General features: G+C 41.8%; 1 protein-coding gene and 1 long non-coding RNA gene across 2 annotated transcripts; both read left to right on the forward strand.

The window, feature by feature from the left end:
- Positions 1-2,390: 2,390 nt before the first annotated feature.
- LOC130459087 (uncharacterized) lies at positions 2,391-4,067 on the forward strand. Its single transcript, XM_056833966.1, has 4 exons — positions 2,391-2,848; positions 2,978-3,023; positions 3,096-3,157; positions 3,997-4,067. The coding sequence occupies exons 1-4, from the start codon at positions 2,579-2,581 to the stop codon at positions 4,027-4,029; spliced, it is 411 nt and encodes a 136-aa protein (XP_056689944.1). The 5' UTR covers positions 2,391-2,578; the 3' UTR covers positions 4,030-4,067.
- Positions 4,068-4,087: 20 nt separating this feature from the next.
- On the forward strand, positions 4,088-7,681 carry LOC130464423 (uncharacterized). The gene is made up of 4 exons (XR_008924824.1): positions 4,088-4,136; positions 4,946-5,001; positions 6,828-7,164; positions 7,561-7,681. It is a non-coding gene; the product is annotated as an uncharacterized lncRNA (long non-coding RNA).
- The last annotated feature ends 15,839 nt before the right edge of the window (positions 7,682-23,520 follow it).

Consider the following 23,520-nt stretch of genomic DNA (forward strand, 5'->3'; position numbering starts at 1 on the left):
ATGTATGAAACACCATATGTAGTCAGAAAGTCACAAGGCCGATAGAGCCAGGACGGTTATGGCCCATGAAATGAAATCGAGGAATTATAAGCGAAACAATTCAAACCCTTAAAGTAGGTCAGCAAGGCTACTATCAGCTTGCTGACTCGCGGTGATACGAATCCAACCCTTAAAGTAGGTCAGTAAGGCTACCATGAGCTTACTGACTCGGGGTCATGTATAAGCAAAATCCGATTCAAACCCTTAAAGTAGGTCAGCAAGGCTACTATCAGCTTGCTGACTCGGGGTGATACGAATCCAACCCTTAACGTATGTCAGTAATGCTATCATGAGCTTACTGACTCGGGGTCATGTATAAGAAAAATCCGGTTCAAACCCTTAAAGTAGGTCAGCAAGGCTACTATCAGCTTGCTGACTCGGGGTGATACGAGTCCAACCCTTAAAGTAGGTCAGTAAGGCTATCATGAGCTTACTGACTTGGGGTCATGTATAAGCAAAAATCCGATTTAAAACCACAAATCACGATAATGATAAAAATAAAGGGTAAATAAATGAAACAAGAGCAACGATAGAAATACGAAAGCACAAGAATAACATATTCGACAGCCAACACCCAAAAAGGAGTTAGTCAGCTGTTAAGACGGCACTAGGTGAGGCTAAAACTACAACCAGCCTTCACCCAACAAAATATTAAGTCTGGTTGCAAATCGCTTATCAATTGTATCAAGGAAAAAAGGTGCCACAAACAGCTAGAAACAAAAATAAACATTACAAACAGACGACGCCAGACGAGCCGCAAGAAGACTAGGGTGATGACTGCCCGCACCTTCAATCCTTTTTCTGCCCTGCCTGGTTAGTGCTTGAAGAAAGGAGCTCGGGGTCAAGATAGTCCTCTTCCTAGAGTTTGATAGGAGGGAGAGTCGAAGGGTCCGCTTTCTGGATGATCTCTTCAGGGACGATCTGAGACTCGAAGCCAGTAGGATCTTTGTGTTTCTTGTCAACAAGAAAAGCGTCTTCAATATCCCCCCACTCTTCTTCAGTCAGACCAATGCCATGAACAACACAGCGGTGGGCGGCAAACCAGCCTCCGTTGTGGCTGTCAGTGAAACGTTTGCAGTAAGTCTTTGACCGACTAAAACGCAAGGCCCCATCTCTAGCACCGTTCCTATGAGCTTGCTTAATACTGGTATCAAAATCCCCCAGCTGAGAAGTCAGATCCTCCATCTTCTTCCTCTCAGCACCCAGTTCAGCGGATACATTCTCTAGCTCCAGGTTGCGCTTGTTAACAGTTTCTAGCTCAGCGGAAATCTTGGCATACTCCTCGGCCATTTTCTTTACTGCTTATCCCAATCTGCCTGGGCTTGCTTGAGGGCGGCATTCTCTTTCTGATAGTAGATATAAAGCTTTACCAGCTCAACACCAGAATTAACCGCCTGTAAGGCATTACAAACAGTTAGAAGTAGAAATGAAGACATAAAGCATGCACGACAATATACTGAATAAACATACCTTATACATATCATTCATATGTTGGGCAGCCGGCGCGTCTATCTTGACAGCAGGGTTGTCACGAGGAGTGGCCGGATCCTTCAGAGCCCTCCAACCCATACACCCGCCAAAACGTCAATCATCAGTAAGAACAGATTCACCGCGAAAAGAAGGTCAATCTTAGGATCCCAAGGCTCATCAGGGTTACCAGGAGGAACCTCAAAATATTTCAGCTTCTTCGGGGTCAGAACAACGGGAGTAGTTTCTATCCACTCCTCAGGCCGTACAAACAGGTCCATATTCAAACCAGAGCTGGTACCAGCACTCTGACTGGGCCTCATATAACCAGAAGGAGCATCAAGTGTAGGAGGAGGAACTAAGATGTTGTCTAAAGTGCCGACATCAGTGTCATTCACCTCCTGATCCTCGTGATTCGAGGGAGTATCCCTTACGTCCACAATCGTGGCATCATTTTGCACAATCGGCACTCCAGCAGATGCCAACACCCACCATCAGCAACCTTCTCCGCAGGTTTATCTGACACCTTCAGAACAGCAGCATCCGTTTGTTCCCCGGAACCCTGCAACCGAGATCCAGTACGACGGGACCCAGTCAGACGATGGTAAGGTCCTTGACGGGTACGATCACGCCTACCAGCTTGAGATGCACCACGACCACAGTCCAAGGATTGTAATCCACCAGCCATGTCAGATGTACCAACTGCAGACTGAACACCGGAAAAAGGTTGTCTTGGAGGCTCGTCTATACTCCAGGCAGCAGTACTTCGAGATGCAGGATCACGAATGACACTACTACAAAATAGGCAAAGAGATCTTCAATAAAAGACCCTTTAGTCGAGATGACGGGTCTCTTTAATATAAGAGATCTAATTTTAAAGTTAACAGGTCTCTAATGAAACTAAGGTCCCATCATTTTTCCGCTGAAAATAGAATGAGAGAAACCAGAGATCCGTTATTTGATTTAACGGGTCTCTTTTATGTCAAAGGGCCCACCATTCATTTTCGAAAAATAAAGAGAAATAAACTAAAGACCCGTTAAAAACAACAGGTCGCTTCCATTAAATGGGCCCATGTACATACAAATGCGGAAAAGGGAAAGACCCTTATTTGTGTTACCGGGTCTCTTTCCCAACTATTTTTCATTAAAAAAAACCTCTCTCTTCTCTCCATCTCTCTTCCTCTCCCAATTTCCCCACCGCCCCTCTCAATCAGAGAAACAAGAGAGTGAACTCGTCGATGTAGGCTCTTCAGTACTGGATAAACTCAAAGATCTGTACCTGAAGAAGTTATGGCATCAACCTTCTCGAGCTACAAAAGTTCATTGCTCTCATAAGTTCCAGGTTGGTAATTTTTTAGATTCAATCATTGATTTTTGTTATTCTTTTTGTTTATTTCGTGTGAACATTTTGTTGATTTTTCCGCATTTGTGTTGCTTTTTTCTTATATGTTCTGTATTTCGCGGAATTTAGGGTTTGTTTTACCACCTCCGCCGCCGCCCAACACCGCCCTACCCAGGTAATCCACCTCCTTTGTCGCCGCCATACCGATTTGTCCACTCTCGTTAATAATACTCAATCGACAATTAAGGTTGTAGAAGACTAATTCAGAGTCTACTCTCACCGCCTCTCACCGCCTCCAAGGAAGCTCAGGTATCCCGATCTCATCTCTTTAATATAATGTTTTAATTTTTTTTACATTTTTTTGTAGAAATGTTAATTAGGGTTCGAATTTGGTTTTGTTTGTTTTGATTTGACATGATCTATGTGTTTAGATTGCTTAAATTGATTCTCTTAGGACAATTTTCACTATTTGTGAAATCCTTTGGATCTTTTTGGATCAAACTGGTAACTTTTGGCATATTTTACTGGAATTCGGTAAATTTCAGAATAATCAAGGTACTAAAGGTGTTCCTTTGTTTGTTACGATTTTCTCATTTTGAAGAAATTTGGAATGTAGACATTGAATTAGGATATTATGCTTTGGATATTTGTAGATGTTAATAGACTAAGGCATTGAAGGCTTCAGTTTTTGTAATTTTCTCAATTAGGTTTAAATGGACTTTTAGAAATCTTGAGTTATTTGGTTTTCTATGACAGTAGAACCCAGATATGCGCTAGTACTTCCTTATTGATGACATTAACATTCTTGACGTAGGATGTACTCAAGGGTAAATGCTGGATTGGAATTTTGAATTTTGGTTGTATTTTTGGGGTTGAGTTAGCCTGAAACTGTGATCTACAGTTAGGTAAAGGTGAATGTATGATGAAATTAAGCTCTTGAGTCTTGAGGATATTTAGGTTAATGTGATAATCAAGCTGGAACTCAAAATGTTTGGAAGAGTTTCACTTGGTCTTCAGCTTGTAGATGTGTTTTATAGTCATTCTCAGGCGTCGGAGAGCTAATTCTTTAACATATTTTAGCCCCTGTCCTTTTCTTCAGTCAGATTATCTCTTCATCGATAACAATGCTTTCTTGATTTTGGTGACAGGTTCAATCAGACATTGCACTCCTGTGCAAGTAGAGGTGCAGGTACACGACTAAAGAAACTTAGGGAAGCCATCAGTATATGAGGATGGGGAGTAATGATCTGTATTTATGGCTAGTCTACTTTCTAGAAGACGTCTGATGGTAAGAAGTATCCAGTATCTGTATATTTAACATAGATCTGAAAGCCATTTGGTGTACCCCCCAAAACCAAGATAACAGATTTTTCCATTTGCTTACATTGGTGTTGAATTCTGCTGTGAGCTCAAGACTGGTTTTATTTGTTGGGTTGATATAACTTCTGCAGCCTGATATATTTGTAGCGTGACTAGCGTCTTTCTGTTGTTATAAATGGATGTGTATTTAGGAAATCTCGTAGAAAACTCGACTTATTATGGATAGTAATATTGTTCAAGTTTGTGTTTGAATACCTGGTTGAATGTATGTTCCTCCTATAGGATTACAAGTTTTGTCGTAACATCATAACTTTTGTCACTCTTGTTTTTGGATAATCTATTACTAAAAGCAGATGAAATGTTAGTTTAGCTATGGTTTATTGTCCACTTGATCTTTAATGGAATAAACAACAGAAAAAGGTGCAATTTTGCTAATTTGCTTCAATCAGACGCGGTTCTTGGTCATTCGGATAATTATTGCTGGTTTATATTGCTGATTGCTTGGTTTCAAACTCCAGACCTCCATTTATATGTTGACTAATCTTGTTGTTGGTTAACTGCCCGGAAGTTATTGTGAATATAATTATAGAAGGTGGGGAAGTTTTGTATCTATTTTCTGTATTTTTTTTAGCAATAGGTGCCAATTGGTATTTCACTTATTTTGTTGATGTCCACCACTTATAGAGAATATAATAGAGCTGATCCATCTTGCACATTTAATTTGAAGATTTGCCTATGAACTTTCTAATAATTTCTTTTTATTTGGTATTCTTACAGTAATGAAGAACCCATTAAATATGTCCAAGTATCAAGAAAATTTCAAGTGAAGCTAGGTACTAACCTTTGGCTCTGATATTCTTTTTAGTTCTTGTGTACATTCCAACATTTGTCAAGCTTAATTTATATATTGCATTCAAATAGCTAGTTGAATATCATACATTGATTTACACAAATCTTGTATCTTTAGGTAGAGCATATTTCATAGGATGGTTATATAGAATAATGTTGTTAATGTTGCATATTGTCAGCATGAGTTTTATGATTTTTTATCGAACTCCCCAAAGTTGTGCGGTTGTTTCACTTTATTTTCTTTGTAGTGGAGCTCCAAATACTGGTATTTTTATTGCACATATTGTTCTAGTTTTTCTAGGAGAACTCTGCATACTGTTTTGCAGTTCTCGGGATGAGCATTTCCCTGAAGTTCTCTTCTCCCCCTGTACTTGCGCCAATAAGTCTATTGGCCACTGAAAGTAAACTTGATTGTTTGGATATCTATTAGAGAATCATATGTTAAAGGTGCTCATTTTCTCTTTTAGATTCATTTATATGACAGGAGTTATGTGATCATTACTCTGAAGTTTGCTTGTATTCGAAGAAAAATTCAAGCTTGATTTTATGGCTCCCCATTTGTTCATTTTTCTGAAATAAAAAGTAGTTTGTTTGAATGAACTCTTACAGTATCTAGCTTGTAACATGCTCAAATCAGAAATCAGTATAACTACTAATCCCTTCTTGTTTCTAGAAGCTCATTTTGCGACATATGATTTTGTGCGTCTCCAGTCTATTGGATTCTAATATTGCATGAATACCTGAATATGACCCCGGAGAAAACTATCGACTAAAAAATGAGTATAATATAGGAATACCTGACAGAATATCAGGTCAAATTAAGTCCATTTTTATTAGACCTTAGTTGTACTATACTAGTATTATATCAGTCCTACAGTTACAGCTGAAAAACTAGCCAAATCCTGTTTAGCATTTCAATTTTCTCTTGTAGTACTTCCGTGCACTTTCAGATAGTGCTTCTTATAAAATTTTCTTTGATTCCTAAGTTCAACCACGCTGAATCTTTTCTATACTGGAGACCATCATTTGATTCCCGGTTAAATCATCATCTAATCAAAGTCTTAATTGTAAACAACATAAAATTTCTAGTAAACATTGTTGGTGGACTTCCTGATTCTCTTTCATTTGCGCGCATTCCTGTGTGATTTTTTGTTTCTTTGAACTTTTCTAATTTGGCGAGTTGACAAACTGTTTGACTTCTTGGGTGTGGGTTTGTAGAAGTTTTACCAATATTCGGATGTGCTCCTACTTAGTCCTAGTACTATAGAAGCTTGATTCTTGTGCTGAAAGTGGGATTAATTTGTGTAGAAGATTAAGAATTTCCAATGTTTCAAAATATATTGACTCATTCTACATAATTTGGATTAGACAGTGACAAATCTACCTAGTTTCTACCCCACCAACGAGTCAAATACCATGACTTTGACTTGCCTAAGCATCGCAAATTTTCATTTTGCAACCACAGTCCACAACCAGCGCTTATGGTCTTTGTAGCTTTACTTTGCTTCAGAATACTAGTATGTGTGTATGGCAACTGTGTCAGTCGTGTGTGGCTCGGTTTTTCTTAATCATCATTATGACCTTCATTTGTTGATATTAGTGGCTTAGTATACGGACAGAGTGAGTATTTTTTAGGAAAATAATAATCCACAGTCAATGAGTCATATCGCTTTCTGCATGTTTCTTGATTCTCTAGCTATTTTCATCCTTCAAAGTCCAAACATGCCTTTATTGCATTTTATACAAGAAAAACAATTTATGTCTTTTCTCTTATTACCTCTTATGACATTGTCTGCTGCTTTTAACTCAGGTGCATAGAGATGGATATAGAAGCTCTTCTTTAAATACAACCCAACTGCAAAACCTAATAGTGCCGGATGACCCTGATAACTTCCTTGACTGCTGCAAATGGTCCGATGTCTACTGCAATAACTCCACAGGTCGAATTCACAGGCTTGATTTTGATGAATTTATGTCTGGTTGTGAAGACAGTGATAGGTTTTTGATGCAGCGGTTCCATTTATGCCCTTCACTGCTTGTCCTGGAGGACTTGCTCTACCTACTTACCTAGACCTCAGTGAGATATCCGTCGATCACTCCTCAGCTTGGCGTATCCCTGTCTTCCTAGGGTCCTTCTCCCACTTAAGGTGCCTGTATAACGAGCCAGTTAATAATTCATTAGTGAGGTATTATTCATATGCTTGTTATTAATTAAGGAATAATAGATTTGGCTTAAAGAAACTTTTACTGCTTATGTAAAATAAGAGTAGTGAATCATGTCGTAGTTTAAATGTCATCTACTAATCACTTGGGCACTTAACGACCAAGACAATAATAAATCTTTTTGGTATGTTCAGTGAAAAGGATAGGTGTAAGAGGGAGGGAGAGGTGTTAAGAAATGAGAGTAGAGAGGTAAGAGAAAGAACAACTATGTGGCAATAAAACATGGTCCTTTTCATCATTCATGTTGTCGTAAATCGGTAAATGAGTTGATTTTCTTAAATTTTCCTTTGTTTAACTACTAAATATGCTACTTATTACAGTTTTCTGAAGAAACTTCGTCGGGAAATGTGGATGAGGTTAGAGACATGTGGGTCGCGTATTTGCTCAAGCAAGAAGCGGATGAAGAAAACCAAGTTGATGGTATGAAAATAACTCCATGAGTTTCGGTTCCAAATGTTGGTAAATTGACATGAATGATTATATTTTGAATTGATTTTTGTTTTACGTTTTTGGAAATTGCGATGTAAAGCTTTAACTTTTATGCAAATTACAATTTATGTAAAGTTTGTGTTTTGAGCAGTACTTGTGGGAAATATATTTTTTTGGTAATGTATGGATTATGGAATTGTTCTCGAATTATTACAAATTATGTATTATAGCAGGTGTAATATGTATGTTAATTCTGAATTGGCGCAGTTGACCTGAATTCTGCTATTATCGATTTTTTTTTAAAATAAAAAGGTTGCAAAGAGACCCGTCAGGTGTAATAAAGGCTCTCTAGTTATAATAATAAAAAATTCAAAGAGACCTCATATCTAAGATACTAGCTCTTAGTTTGTTAAAAAAAAAAAAAAAAAATAACAAAGAGACCCCCTATCTATATATGAGGTCTTAACTGCTTTAATAATTAAAAAAAAAATATTCAAAGAGACCTCCTATCCTACTTATGGGGTCTGAACAATTTAAAAAATAAATCTCCCATCTCTAATAAGGGGTCTCTTTCCCTTCTAAATTATTTTCACCAGCTTTTACATAAGAGACCTTCTTTCTTACGTGGGAGGTCTCTAGATTTAACAAACAGACCCCCTCTCGATGAGGGGGTCTCTTTATCAAAGAGACCTGTGAGATAGAGACCCCCTTGAAAGGAGATCTCTTAAGCCATTTTGGAAGGATCTCTTAAGCCATGGTAATCGGTTTTGGAGCCGGTATGGAATTAAGTGCTCTTGTCTTTTTGGCAGGGGACTCAGTTACAGGTTCTTCCCTCACGTGTGAACGTTTCCTGTTGGCCGTTGCCGAATAGGTAAATAGTTGAAAAGACACCCCTGGGATTGACAGGAGTGTTGGTAGCAGGACGGCCGTTCTTACCCAAGCCAAGCTTAGTGAAGTTGAGTGTATGCAAACCAGACAAGAAAAAGTAACGCATAAATGAGCACAATGTAAAAAAAAAAAAGAACAAGCAGACAATACAAAAGGGGGTACATGGCTATCAGCTCACGTCCATACCAAGTGTGTGGGTATGGCATAAGCCGATAGCAGACAACGGTCCGTTCGCCAATATATACTTGGCAGGTGGAAGCCAATACTTAGGAACGCATACGATTTTCAGCAAACCAATGTCAACACGATTGCAGGAAACAAAACGATACGCCCTTTTCTCCCTAAAACCCAACTCTCTCAGGGTAATGCTCCATATGAGGACGAGGCAAGGAAAAACGGGTGCGAATGGGGAAATCTGAGGGGACTCTCAGCCAATAGAACTTTTTCTCCCAGCCATGGCAACTGGACAATTTGGGATGCACAGTCATCTTGCTAGCCTTGGTATAAAAGGACCACCACCCAGACTTCTTCTTATACCTCTTTAGCCAAATCAGCTCCCGAAATAAGTTTATTGTCTGAGGCCACTGTTTGAAGGCAAGCAACCAGGTAAAAGAAATAACGTTTCGAATCACTGCGGGTGTTACCTGGGCCAAGTGTACGTTCCAATCCCGCAATATCTTCACCAAGTAAGGGTGTAAAGGAAACCGGAGCCCGAAATCAAAGTGGTGGGCATACACGGCTATATGACCTGCAGGGCACTCCAGAATCGAACTCCCCTCGGCAGGAACAACAAGCCGATAACGATTGGGGAGTTTTAAAAACTCTTTGGCCCTCCGAGGATGGTTATGTTGGAAATTCTCATTGGGAAACACAAAGGAAAAAGAGAGTGAAAAATAAGACAGTCCCACATGGAAGAAACTCTTCATATTCTCCTAGTTTATTAATTGGGCAATGGGTGTAACTCTTGTTTAAGAAAGTGTGAGAGTGGTATGGGTGGACACATCACACACACGCGCGCGCGCACTAGGCCGGGTCGGGCCCGGGCCTCGGGCCATGGGCCTTGGGCTATTGGGAATGCGGTTCGCGGGCGTGGGGTGGGTTTTGTGGGCCAACCCTATTCTTTTTGGTAACTGGACCGTTTTGGTTAAGTTATTGTTTACGGGAATCTGTATGGATTACGTAACCGTTGGATAATTTACCATTAATTGCGTCCGTTACAACATTGATTATTTTTGACCGTTTTTGGCTGTTGCAATCCTCATTGATTTCAGCCGTTTCTGTCTGTTGGCTTGCTTTGATTCTGATTACTTAAATCAGAATTTCGGATTCTTTCAAGACATAGAAAAAATCATTCAAACACTATTCTCAGAAACTTGCAAAACACATTCTTTCTCTCACAATAACTTGCTCTCGGTTTTGGGCATATGTTCTGACTCCATCCGGCTTTGTGAGTGCACACAACGTCGGAGTTGCGCTAATCCTGGAGGGCGACCGCATTCTGTTCTACTGCAACGGGAGGTAGCGCGAAATCGTCTTTTAGGACAGTGGGTGTCCACGACGCAACAATCGTTCTTCATTCAGTTCATCGAATCAGATAAGTTTGTTCTAATTTTGGTTAAATCGCAACAATCTAAAAGACGATTATTATGGCTTTGACTTTGAAATTCATGATTCCTGATATGTCTAAGTTAGAACCTCTTGATGGCAAGAATTATAAACGTTGGGCTGTTAGGATGTGATTCTATTTAAAACAAATTGAGATTGCTTATGTGCTTGATGATGTTGTCGAACCTGATGATGAAACTGAATTGCATGCTTTTGAGTTGAAATTTGCTAAAGATGATAGGACATGTAAGGGCAAGTTGCTGCATCATATGTCGAATGCATTACTTGATATCTATATGGGGTTTGGTCATGCTAGGGATATTTGGGATGCATTAGAAAAGAAGTATGAAACTGATGATGCTGGTACTAAGCGTTATTGTGTCAGTAAGTGGTTAGGTTTTCAAGTTCAAGATGATAAACCAATTATTGATCAGATTCATGCTTATGAGAATATTTGCATTGCTATGGCTGCCGAGGGTTTGGGTATTTGTGATATTACTCTTGCTATAGTTTTAATTGAGAAACTCCCACCCTCTTGGAATGATTTTCGTAATCAGTTGATGCATAAGAAGAAGGACCTTACCTTAGAGGAGCTTGTAGGTCACCTGGAAATTGAGGAGGAAAAATCGTATTAAGGATAAGGGTCAATCTGTGTTTTCCGGTTCCGCTAAGGCTAACCTTGTAGAACCTAAGCCTAATGCATATTCTGATAAGTTTAAGGGAAAGAGCAGTCCTTTCAAGCCTCAAGGGAAACCAATGAAGTATAAGTTCAAAGGGAAATGTTTTGAATGTGGGAAAACTGATCACAAGTCTGTGGATTGCAGATCCAAGAAGAAGCCGGATCAGAACCAAGCCAACCTTGCTGAAGCTAATTAAGTTTCTGATCCTAACCATTTTGCTGCTGTTGTTTCAGAAGCTAACTTGACAGGTAATGTTGCTGAATGGATCGTTGATACTGGAGCAACGAGACACATCTGCACCAACAAGGACATGTTCACTACCTACCAGAAAATTGATGGTGAAAATGTCTTCATGGGTAATTCAGCTTCTGCAACTGTTCAAGGCAAAGGGAAGATCGTTCTCACTCTTACCTCTGGAAAACTTATTACACTTACCAATGTGTTTCATGTTCCAGAAATGCGTAGGAATCTGATTTCTGGTAGCTTGCTAATGAAGGCTGGATTGAAGCTTTCATTTGATTCTGATAGGCTTGTTATTACTCACAATGGGGAATTTGTGGGAAAGGGTTTCTGTAATGGGGGCTTATTTACTCTTGATGTCAAACTCGAAATTATTAATAAGAATGCTAGTACTTCTTCTGTTTATATTGCTGAGTCTATTGATTTATGGCATGCAAGGTTGGGTCATCTCAACATTGCTTCAATTAAAAAGCTTAAACAACTTAACTTGATTCCTAGTTTTTCTAAAACTGATTTTGCAAAATGTGAAGTATGTGTTGAGGCCAAGTTTGCAAAGAAGCCATTTAAATCAATAGATAGACAAACTGAAGTACTAGATCTTGTTCATAGTGACTTGGAGGATTTTAAAAATTATGAGAGCAGGACTGGTAAAAGGATTATATTACTTTTGTTGATGACTGCTCAAGATTTACCATGGTTTATCTTCTTAGGTCAAAAGATGAGGTTGGGGAAATGTTCCTCAAATAAAAGGCCGAAGTGGAGAACCAACTTGATAGGAAGATCAAGATACTTAGGAGTGATAGGGGTGGTGAGTATGACCCTAACACTCTTAAGGAATTTTGTGAGCAGATGAGACAATGGCTCCCTTCAAACCTGTGGGGGATTGTTGGAAATTCTCATTGGGAAACAAAAAGGAAAAAAAGAGTGAAAAATAAGAGAGTCCCACATGGAAGAAACTCTTCATATTCTCCTAGTTTATTAATTGGGGAATGGGTGTAACTCTTGTTTAAGAAAGTGTGAGAGTGGTATGGGTGGACACGTCACACACGCGCGCGCGCGCGCCGGGCCGGGCCATGGGCCATGGGCCTTGGGGTATTGGGAATGCGGTTCGCGGGCGTGCGGTGGATTTTGTGGGCCAACCCTATTCTTTTTGGTAACTGGACCATTTTGGTTAAGTTATTGTTTACGGGAATCTGTATGGATTACGTAACCGTTGGATTAGTTAACATTAATTAAGTCCGTTACAACATTGATTATTTCTGACCGTTTTTGGTTGTTGCAATCCTCAATGATTTCAGCCGTTTCTGTCTGTTGGCTTGCTTTGATTCTGATTACTTAAATCAGAATTTCGGATTCTTTCAAGACACAGAAAAAATCATTCAAACACTATTCCCAGAAACTTGCAAAACACATTCTTTCTCTCACAATAACTTGCTCTCGGTTTTGGGCATATGTTCTGACTCCATCCGGGTTTGTGAGTGCACACAACGTCGGAGTTGCGTTAATCTTGGAGGGCGAACGTATTCTGTTCTACTGCACCGGGAGGTAGCGCGGAATCGTCTTTTAGGACAGTGGGTGTCCACGACGCAACAATCGTTCTTCATTCAGTTCATCAAATCAGATAAGTTTGTTCTAATTTTGGTTTAATCGCAACAGGTTATCCTTCTCAGCCTTCTTCCGCCAGACGGATGAAATTGTTGTGGTCCTAACTTTACTACCGGTTGGGGGAGGACACTCAGCTTTATATTTCTCATCTTCAAAATCGGAGTCAGGCGCTTAGTCCAAATTTTGCTCCCTCACTACCTGCTCGCACAGAGATGTCACATCCTCTCCATCAGATCACAAAGCAGGGAAATCATCCTCAGACTCCAAAATCGAATCACCCGCTTCCTCATCATCCTCCTCTTCCCTTCCCCAGATACCGCAGCCTCAATATCATCTGTAGCATGACTGCTAACCTCCTCACCATCAGCTTGCCGACTGCCACCAGCTACATCCTCCAAGTGGGAGCCTCTAACAGCACCCTGATTATATTATACAACAATATTGCCAATATTAGTCCCATATTGACCATTTCCAGAGCCGGAAGGGTCCATAAAATGCGTCTAAGAACGGAAAGTGTAGTCAAGGTGTAACACCCCGTATTTTTAAGCCTGTTTTATTATTCGGTAATTATGATTATTAACGTAATTACGTCCTAAACTTTTCCGATGTTATTTTAAAATTACCTTATTATGTTCACGTTTTTATTGTGACTTAAGCCCCATGTTTAACTTTTGTCTCCCATTTTTTAGCCCAAGTATTGATTTTATCCCAAAAATCTGATTATTATTCTTGAGTGGGAAATTTCAATTTTACCCTTGGTCAATTAAAGACCAAAGACTATCTTTTTGTTGTCTGCCTTCTTCTTCCTCCTTTACACGTATGAAGAGCTTGCTCACCAAGCTCCTTGACTTTTCAAGATTCAACCCATATTCATTGCAAATTCCAATTTACTTTCTCCCTCTCTTATGCGTGGCAAAATCAGGACATTTTGTTTGCCAAATGTCTAATTTCTTTATACTCTTCCATGACTCACCATAACAAGAATTTTCTATAAATAGCCATTGAAACTCCATTGTTCCTCAAACTAAAACCAATTAATCTTTCTGATTGCATTTAGCTTAATTTAATTTGCTTCCCCTCTATTTTTTCCTTGTTAAAATTCAAGAAAACCATTAATATTTACCCATTTTCTCTCTCCTCCTTTGACCACCACGGCCACCACTCGCCGGTGATGCTGCTGCCACCATCTTACCCAAGCGCCGGCCATAATCCACCACCTATAACCCAGACCGGCGCCATCTTATCCCGTCGCCGGAGTCCACCGTAGCCTGCTAGACCGTGCTTTCCCATGTTCTTTGTTGATGTTGCTTCGTTACTTTCCTGCTACTGCTTCTTGCTCTCATGTCAAAATAACCCAAAAGAAATAGAAAAGGGTGTTACTAGTTTGAGTGGGCCTAAAATCAAGTAAGAAATCATTTTGGTGGGCTTTTAAAAAGCTGAGAGTAAGTATTCCCATATTTTCGGATTATAAAGTTAAAGCATTATTTTTGTAAATAGGCTATCTCTAATTTTTGGTTCGTATGTTCTAATATTGAGTAACGTAGAGTTGCAAATTGGATTCAACCAATGGAGAAGAATTTGTGGTTTTATACTTAATGATATTTAAGGATTAAGGCGTTTGGTTGAACGATTGAGGTAATTTTTATGTCCAGCATTTAAGTTTATATGCCCGTATGTGAAAATATGTAATTATATGTTTGTTTGTGATTATGTGACTATCATGTAACTTAAGTGCTAAATGATATGATGTATGATTTGAAGTATCATGAGTATTTTTATGATGATATATTAAAGTACTTTATTATTTTATGATGATATATGTTTATGATTATGATCATGATGTTAAAGACGTTGTTCGGGAATAATTACGATATTTATAAAGTTATTTTAAAGAAAGACGATGTTGCTTTTGTCGGCATGGAAAAGTGAACTGAACTAGTAAATGGGCGAGTTACAGGCGGAGGCGAGTTAAAGTTGAAGTTTGGGAAACAGTTCCCCCCTGAATGATGTAAGAAAAGTTCCGCCAAAGCCTGTACTTGCCAATGAGCTGTAAAGGAAATGATTCCTTGCTGACACAGTTTTCAAGATAACGAGATTAAGTTAGTTATTTCCGAACAATAAATGCTAATGATTGATATGTGCCAAATGATTTTGAAAATAAAACCGTTTTGACGGGCTGGAGTAATATTACCGAGTTTTCCACTCATTTTTGGATTTTTCTGTGTTTTTCCTGTTTTCTATTTTTATGATGATGTACAGGTTCGGTTATGGAGCTCGAGTTGCTCAAGAGGAGAGTTATTACTGGAGTTGGTAGTTTATTATGGAGATATCGAGATGAGAATTATTTATTATGGAAATTATGTTATTGAGGTGATTATGAGCATATTGATTTATACTTATTTGGGAATATTGTATTATTTAAGGAATGTTATTTGAGGATTATTTTATTTGTGGGACCATACCCACAGGTCCCAAGATTAATTAGGCGAGTTAAAGTTGAAGTTTGGGAAACAGTTCCCCCTTGAATGATGTAAGAAAAGTTCCGCCAAAGCCTGTACTTGCCAATGAGCTGTAAAGTAAATGATTCCTTGCTGACACAGTTTTCAAGATAACAAGATTAAGTTAGTTATTTCCGAACAATAAATGCTAATGATTGATATGTGCCAAATGATTTTGAAAATAAAACCGTTTTGACGGGCTGGAGTAATATTACCGAGTTTTCCACTCATTTTTGGATTTTTCTATGTTTTTCCTGTTTTCTATTTTTATGATGATGTACAGGTTCGGTTATGGAGCTCGAGTTGCTCAAGAGGAGAGTTATTACTGGAGTTGGTAGTTTATTATGGAGATATCGAGATGAGAATTATTTATTATGGAAATTATGTTATTGAGGTGATTATGAGCATATTGATTTATACTTATTTGGGAATATTGTATTATTTAAGGAATGTTATTTGAGGATTATTTTATTTGTGGGACCATACCCACAGGTCCCAAGATTAATTATGCCTAATTCCGCTGCTAATGATCAGTTAAGTACGATTTATTACGATAATTAAGGTACCGAAAAGTCGGGGCGTTACACAAGGGCAATTGAAGGAACATCCACTGCCGGCGCAAGTTCAGGGTTACTGTTAGGGGGGAAAATACCCTCTTGGTGACATGGGCATACGTGGCAAACATTGTGTGCGAGGCTGCCAGCAAGGCGCATAGTGGCACCGTTCGAACTTACTCCCAACGGTTGAGAGTGAAGCAGCCGTTACAAACCCTTGATGAAGTCGGCCTTCATTACGCATTTATTATCAAATTATAGGCAATTAATTGTGAACGTTACACTCTTGTTGTAAATGCCTATAAAATGGCTTAGTCTTGTCTGTTTTACTAACATGATTTCCAAGCAATAAACCTACGATTATCTTATGCTATTACAACTGGCTCTCACCATTCTCAATTATCTAGCTCGATCGATTGTTAGCACCTTCATCAAGGCAAGCTCGTCTCTAAGTCGAATTTGCCCAAAACAATTTGGCGCCCACCGTGGGGCTGACAATCAAAAACAGCTTGATAATACCATTCCAATCACCATGGCCTGAAACACTAGCTCATCCGACGACATTACTCGTCGCTTCGAAGCCATGGAGCAGCGCATCAACATCCTCCAAAAGGAAAACGAAGCGTTGCACTCCCAAGTCAGGTCCACCGCCTCCATCGCCACCGGATCCAGGTTCCAGTACCGACGAGACACCTCCGGGCTGAGTCGCCGCTTGGATCTTGATGCTGCTCCAGATTACCCCCTCCATGTACCCTTTGGCGAACCTGGGGGTCCTGTTCTCCAGCAGATCCGCGAATTCGATCCATTACCGAATCAGCCCCGCTCTAACCCGAGTTGGCTTCCCCCACCTCCAACTCAACCATCTTCCTCAGGTACATCGGCGACAGCCGTCGCCACGACAGCTGCCCGGGTCACCCCATCTCAAGTCGGCATGGTGACATCCACCATGGTGTCGGTCCCCGCCTCTGTTCCAGCGTCTCGACCGTTACCTCCCCCAATGGGAACCATGTCGATGCCTCTACCCGCTACACTTCCGGCACAAGGATCAGCTCAGATGCCATATGAACAGTTCTTCTCTTAGCAAGTCGTCCAACCTATCGTTAACGTAGTCACTTCAGCGCCAGGAGCACCCCCCCAGTTGATGGCAGTTCCTCTGGCCAGCCAGGCGCCACAAGCAGCGTTACCAAACGCCCTAATGCGACCTAACTCTTCTCGAAACTATTCTCCATACACTCCTCTTAACAGGTCAGTCGCTCCAGTTAGTCACGGTTTCGTAACTCCTTTCCCTTATGTTGCAGGTACCCACGCTACTCAAGGAACGCCCCCTTACATGCAACAAGTGGTGCCGCAGTTCACTCCTCACCAACCTCATGGCGTATACCCGCAGAGTACCTATTATCAACATCTCCAAGCCAGCCTTCCCGAAACATTTAGCCCCCTCGTCCCGGTGCTCAACAGCATCTGTGAGAACACCAATCACCAACTGCAACAAATCATGACCATGATAAACAAAATCCCAGGAGTGCCAACACCAATCAAAGAAGCCAGCCTAGACAGTTATGCCGACTCGCCGTATGCTGATCCCATTGATGCAATAGACATCCCAAAACGATTCAGTCCACCCAACATGCCCATGTACGACGGGACGACCGACCCAAGAGAACATATCTTGACCTACAAGCAACGGATGATGACCATTCCAGTTCCCAAACACATGAGAGAAGCCAGCCTTTGCAAAGGGTTCAGTTCGACATTGGTTGGGCCCGCCTTGAAGTGGTTGACTAGCCTGCCAAATGGGTGCATTACCTCTTTTGCTCACCTCGACAACATGTTCAACCAACAGTTTGCTAGCAGCAGGTGTTTAGAGAAGCAGACAAGCGACTTATACCGAGTAATCCAACGTCCTGACGAACCCCTGAAGGATTATATAGCCCGGTTCATCAGGGAGAAGGTGACTGTTCCTGAATGTGATGTCCCGACGGCTATCGAAGCGTTCAGGCAGGGATTGTATGGCGAAACCGACCTCTGGAGGGATTTAATCAAATACCCCTGCAAGACGTTCGAAGATGCTCAAGCCAAAGCAATGGCCCAAGTTAGGTTGGAAGAGACTCTCCATTCTCGAAAAGGGGGTAATGACTACTCGAAGACGGAAAGACGGTTGCCCTATCCCAAGAGGAGCAACGACCGCTCTGCTCCTTACTCCCTACCTCAACATATAGCAGTGGTGGAGGAAGACGACGACTCCGACTGGAAGAACAGCCCGGATCTGCCTCCAAAAATTAACGAATATTCTTTCTGTGTTGACACTGTAGGTCTGATAAACCACCTCTCGAAGATGGGGAAAGCAGTGCAATGGCCGCCGAAGTCTAGCAAACCCGAGTCGAAGAAGGATCCCTCTAAATGGTGTGATTTCCATGCCGACATCGTTCACACAACCAACGACTGCGTTGCATTGAGGAGAGAAGTAGCCTACCTGCTGAAAAATGGTTACCTCAAGGACGTCATGTCAAATAAAGCTCGTGGCGTTGTCAACAAAGACAACTCTAACTCTCCATCTCGACCTCCTCCACCTCCCCCTTATACTAAAACTTTGAACTTTATTGCTGGAGGTTCTGACATTTGTGGTTTGACTTATTCTGCAGCGAAGAGACACGCCCGAGAAAATGAGATAGACAGACCAGTCCGAGCCGTATCCGCCAAATACCTAACCCCTATATCTTTTGATGAATCCGATGCAGGGGACATCTCGGACAAACATCACGACGGCTTAGTAATATCCATTCCTGCTGGAAACTGCATGATCAAACGAGTCCTTGTCGACAATGGTAGCTCAACTAACGTGATGATGCTCGACGCCCTCAAGGAGATGGGGCTCAACCCAGACACAAATGTCGTTAAAAAAATCCACCGTGCTAATAGGGTTCAGTGGCGAAGCAAAAACCACCTTCGGAGAAGTTACCCTACCCGTTTACGCACAAGGGATCAACCAACAGGTAAAATTTTGTGTTATTGATTGCCCTTCATCTTACAACATTATTTTGGGCAGGCCCTGGATCCACAACATGAAGGCCATCCCTTCGACATATCACCAAACCATCAAGTTCCCGACTCGATGGGGGGTTCAAGAAATCAAAGGAGATCAGCAAGAGTCCAAAGAGTGCTATAAGGCGGCCGTAAAGCCATCGGCCACAAATAAATCCTCATTATAGCAATTACAGTCCAATTCCGAACCAGCAAGCTACGAAGAACCCAAATCTGAACAACTCGACGAGATAATCTTGGATCCTGCGAAACCAGAACAGGTCGTCTTTATTGGATGTGATGTACCCGACGACATCAGGTCGGAACTTGTTACATTTCTCAAACCCAACGCGGATTGCTTCGCATGGTCACATGAAGATATGCCAGGCATCAGCCCAGACGTCATCACTCACAAACTCAGTGTCGACCCCCGACATAAGCCCGTCAAACAAAAGCGGCGGAAGTTTGCTCCAGAACGCAACCAAATTATCAACGATGAAGTTCAGCAGCTACTATATACAGGAAAGATCAGGGAAGTAAAATACCCAGACTGGTTGGCCAATGTCGTCGTAGTCAGAAAAAAGAATGGGAAATGGCGAGTGTGCATAGATTTCACTGACATCAACAAAGCATGCCCTAAAGATTCTTTTCCCTTACCCCACATCGACGCCATGGTTGATGCTACTGCGGGACACGAGATGCTCACATTCATGGACGCGTTTAGTGGTTACAACCAGATTTTGATGCACCTAGAAGATCAAGAGAAAACCGCCTTCATCACGGAGCGGGGAACTTATTGTTACAAGGTCATGCCGTTCGGTTTAAGGAAAGCAGGCGCCACCTATCAACGCCTAGTCAACAAAATGTTCAGAAAACAGATGGGCGACACAATGGAAGTCTACATCGACGACATGCTTGTGAAATTCAAGAAAGCCTCGGATCACATCATGCATCTTCAGCAAGCCTTCGACGTGTTGCGAGAGTACATCATGAAACTCAACCCCACCAAATGTTCGTTCGGAGTCTCTTCTGGAAAATTCTTAGGTTACATGGTTACTCAAAGAGGCATCGAAGCTATTCCTGATCAGATCCGCGCAATCATCAACCTACAATCACCTCGAAACCAGAAGGATGTATAAAAATTAGCAGGCAGAGTGGCTGCCCTCAACCGCTTCATCTCCAGGTTGTCCGACAAGTGCAAATTGTTCTACGACATCCTCAAGAAGAATGAGAAGTTCAGCTGGACTGACCGACACGAAGCCGCATTGCAGCAACTCAAGCAATACCTGTCAAACCCCCCGTTACTGTCCAAACCAAAAAACAATGAAGTACTACAAGTATACCTCGCAGTTACAGAGTCGACCATCAGTGCAGTGTTAGTACGGGAAGAAAACTGAAAGCAGCTACCTACTTATTACGTCAGTAAGTCTTTACTTAGCGCCGAAACAAGGTACTCTCATCTCGAAAAACTTGTCCTTGCTTTAGTCGTCGCTTCTGTTAAATTGCGCCCTTATTTCGAATGTCACCCTATCACTGTTAGAACTAACTATCCCATGAAGTCAATCATGAGGAAACCCGAGTTGTCTGGCAGGATGTCCAAATGGGCAATACAATTAGGTTGTTACGACATCAGATACGAACCTCGCACAGCCATCAAGTCGCAAGCCCTGGCTGATTTTGTGGCTGACTTCAGCCCGAGCCTCCAACACGAAGTCGACGCTATCTTGCTCTATTGTTGCGTAGCAAAAGAAGCCTGCTCATGCTACTTCACGAAGTCAACACACTGACCAACAATGGATCCTCGTCAACATGGACCCTACATACTGACGGCTCCTCCAACATACGAGGGACAGGCCTCGGCATCGTGCTAAAATCGCCACAAGGGGACACCATAGTACAATCTGTCTGTTGCGAGTTCAAAGCTACCAACAACGAAACAGAGTACGAAGATTTGATACTGGGGTTGTCATTAGCACTCGACATGAATATCCGCCGACTTGAGGTACGTTGCGATTCTTTATTAATTATCAGCCAGATTAACGGTTCGTATGCAGCGAAGGACTCAAAGATGCAGGCCTACTTGGAAATAGCAAAAAGGCTCGTGAACAAGTTCGACTCATGCACCTTACAACAAATACCAAGAGACCAAAACACCCAGGCTAACGCCTTAGCCAATCTTGGCTCAAACATCAAACCTAAACTCACCTCCATCCCCGTAGTCTACTTAATGTATCCATCCATCACCAAAGATAACCTACCCATCACCGAACAGTCTCAACCTACTCAAATGCCCTCATGGCGCGACCCTTACATACACTGGCTTAAACACAACACTACCCCACCTGGAGTCACCCACGAAAAAGCCTTCCGCATGAAAGCCTCCAGATTTATCCTAATCCATGGAGTATTGTTCAGAAAGTCGGTTGCAGGACCGTACCTGAGATGCCTTGATCATGACGAGATTGAGTCGACATTGCGCAACATACATGATGGAGAATGTGGAAACCACGCCGGAGGAAGAAGCTTAGCCCACAAAACCCTTACCATGGGATATTTCTGGCCCACCATGAAGAAAGACGCAATCACCTTTGCTAAGAAGTGCGACTCCTGCCAGCGGTTCGCATCCATCTCTCATCAACCTTGTGAAGTACTCCATCCTATCTTGTCCCCTTGGCCCTTCACGAAATGGGGGATGGACATAGAGGTCCCTTACCACAAGCATCAGGACAACGCGTCTTCATGTTGGCAATGACTGATTACTTCTCCAAATGGATCGAAGCAGAAGCTTTCAAGCGAGTTCGAGATACCGAAGTCATCTCATTCATCAAACGAAATATCCTTAGTCGGTTCGGTATCCCTTTCGAGATCGTCTGCGACAATGGTTCTCAGTTCATCAGCAACAAAACCAAAGAATTCTGCAGTAGATATAACATCACCTTGCACACCTCAACACCAAGATATCCTCAAGCGAATGGCCAAGCCGAGTCAAGTAACAAAATCATCATCAACAACCTCAAGAAGCGCCTCGACGACACCAAAGGAAGATGGGCAGACGAGTTACCTATGATCCTGTGGGCCGACAGGACGACGCCCAAGACGGAAACCAATCAAACTCCTTTCTCCTTAGTCTTCGGTTGCGAGGCAGTCATTCCTCCCGAAGTCGAGCTCCCCACAGCAAGAAGTAGTTTCATGGCTCCAGGATGGCGTCCTACCAACAAGCAGTTGCAAATAGCTACAACAAGAATGTGAGGGTTCGAGTATTTCAGCAGGGAGATTGGGTCCTACGCAAGGTCTTCCCAAACAAAAAGGATCCTCGACACGGCAAATTGGCCCCGACATGGGAAGGTCCCTTCCAGATCGTGAGACGAACAGGACATGGTGCATACGAGTTGGTCGACAAAGACAGCACACCCATCCCAAGAAGTTGGAATGCGACACACCTAAAACTGTACCATTTCTGAACACTCGAATATTTTTTTCTTTCTAGTTTTTTTAACGCAACAGGTACTCTAGCATTCATCACCATTATGTCGATACCCCCGAGACAGAGTGGGCATGACGTATTACGAAGTCGAGAACATCTCGAACTATATACACTTATAAGTAACAAGAAGTTAAGTTCCTCTCCTCTATCTTTTTTCCTTTCCTCCTTGTATGTTATCACCATTACTGACTTAGGCATCGGAGGGCCGTTGGCTCCACCAACGGCCAATCCTCACGCCATCGTCTTGTTTTGCAGACAACACCGTGGCGACATCATAAGTATACACTTAGGAGGAATAACGAACATAAAGACTCGACTCGACTTCGTCCCGTATTTCTCCTTGAACTCTTTCTTTCTTTTTTCTCCTTGTCGTAATTTCCTCTCATTTTTATGTCGCTCCATACTGACTTAAGCATCGGAGGGCCGTTGGCTCCACCAACGGCCAATCCTCACGCTCTGCTGTGTTGACAGTATGGTGCCCACATGGTGACGGATTCGACAAGGAGAAAACAGATGAGGCAAAGTGTACAACACAGCATACAGGAAAACAAAAGTCGAAATTGTGCACGCATGTTCAGAAAAACGAAGTGAAAGGAAACAGTGATTGTATACATTACATATTACAAATCTTACAAACTACAAAACACAATTTAGGCCATTACAAAAACGCTTGGTACACTACAATGTACACTACATACATAATGAAATACAGATCTACATTTTCTACAGCATACATTTCTTGCAGGTTCCCCTTTGACAGGCTGGAGGCGTCGCCAAAGTCGAACTCGAGGTATGTGCCCAACCTGCAAAACAAAATGCAAAAACCAAACACATTTTTCCAAACACAAAGCAAGCAACACAGATTTCGTAAACCACAAATATTTACATAACTTGCCCCCATGGACAAGCCAAAAACACACACAAAGGACTGCCGCCTTCAAGGCGAAACACAGCCACAAATATCTTTTCGACCTTCCCAAAGGCCGAACACACAAAATATTGTTTAAAAAAGCCATTGTTTAACAAACACAACATTCAAATTTTAAATTTTTAAGGAGGGGGGACAGAACTACTCCTGATGGTCTGCTGGGCCTGCATTCTCCCCTTGTTCGCCATCGCCTGGTGCCGCCATCGTCTCGACATCGGGGCTGGTTGCAGTTGCACCCTCCTCGACGTCTTCTTCATCGCTAACGGCACCAGGGGGGATATAGTCCTCGGGGAATGCAGTGTTGAACTGAGCAATGTCTTCGTCAGGAGTCCAGTTCACATGTTTGCC

Source organism: Spinacia oleracea, chromosome 6, assembly GCF_020520425.1.
Source record: "Spinacia oleracea cultivar Varoflay chromosome 6, BTI_SOV_V1, whole genome shotgun sequence".
In the NCBI taxonomy this organism is placed as follows: domain Eukaryota; kingdom Viridiplantae; phylum Streptophyta; class Magnoliopsida; order Caryophyllales; family Amaranthaceae; genus Spinacia; species Spinacia oleracea.

Excerpts from the sequence above, each read along its gene's own strand:
- LOC130459087 (XM_056833966.1), top strand. The coding sequence starts at position 2,579 with ATGTACATACAAATGCGGAAAAGGGAAAGACCCTTATTTGTGTTACCG. Across the intron at positions 2,849-2,977 it reads ATTGCTCTCATAAGTTCCAG|GGTTTGTTTTACCACCTCCG; the intron begins GTTGGTAATTTT and ends CGCGGAATTTAG. Across the intron at positions 3,024-3,095 it reads CCCAACACCGCCCTACCCAG|GTTGTAGAAGACTAATTCAG; the intron begins GTAATCCACCTC and ends TCGACAATTAAG.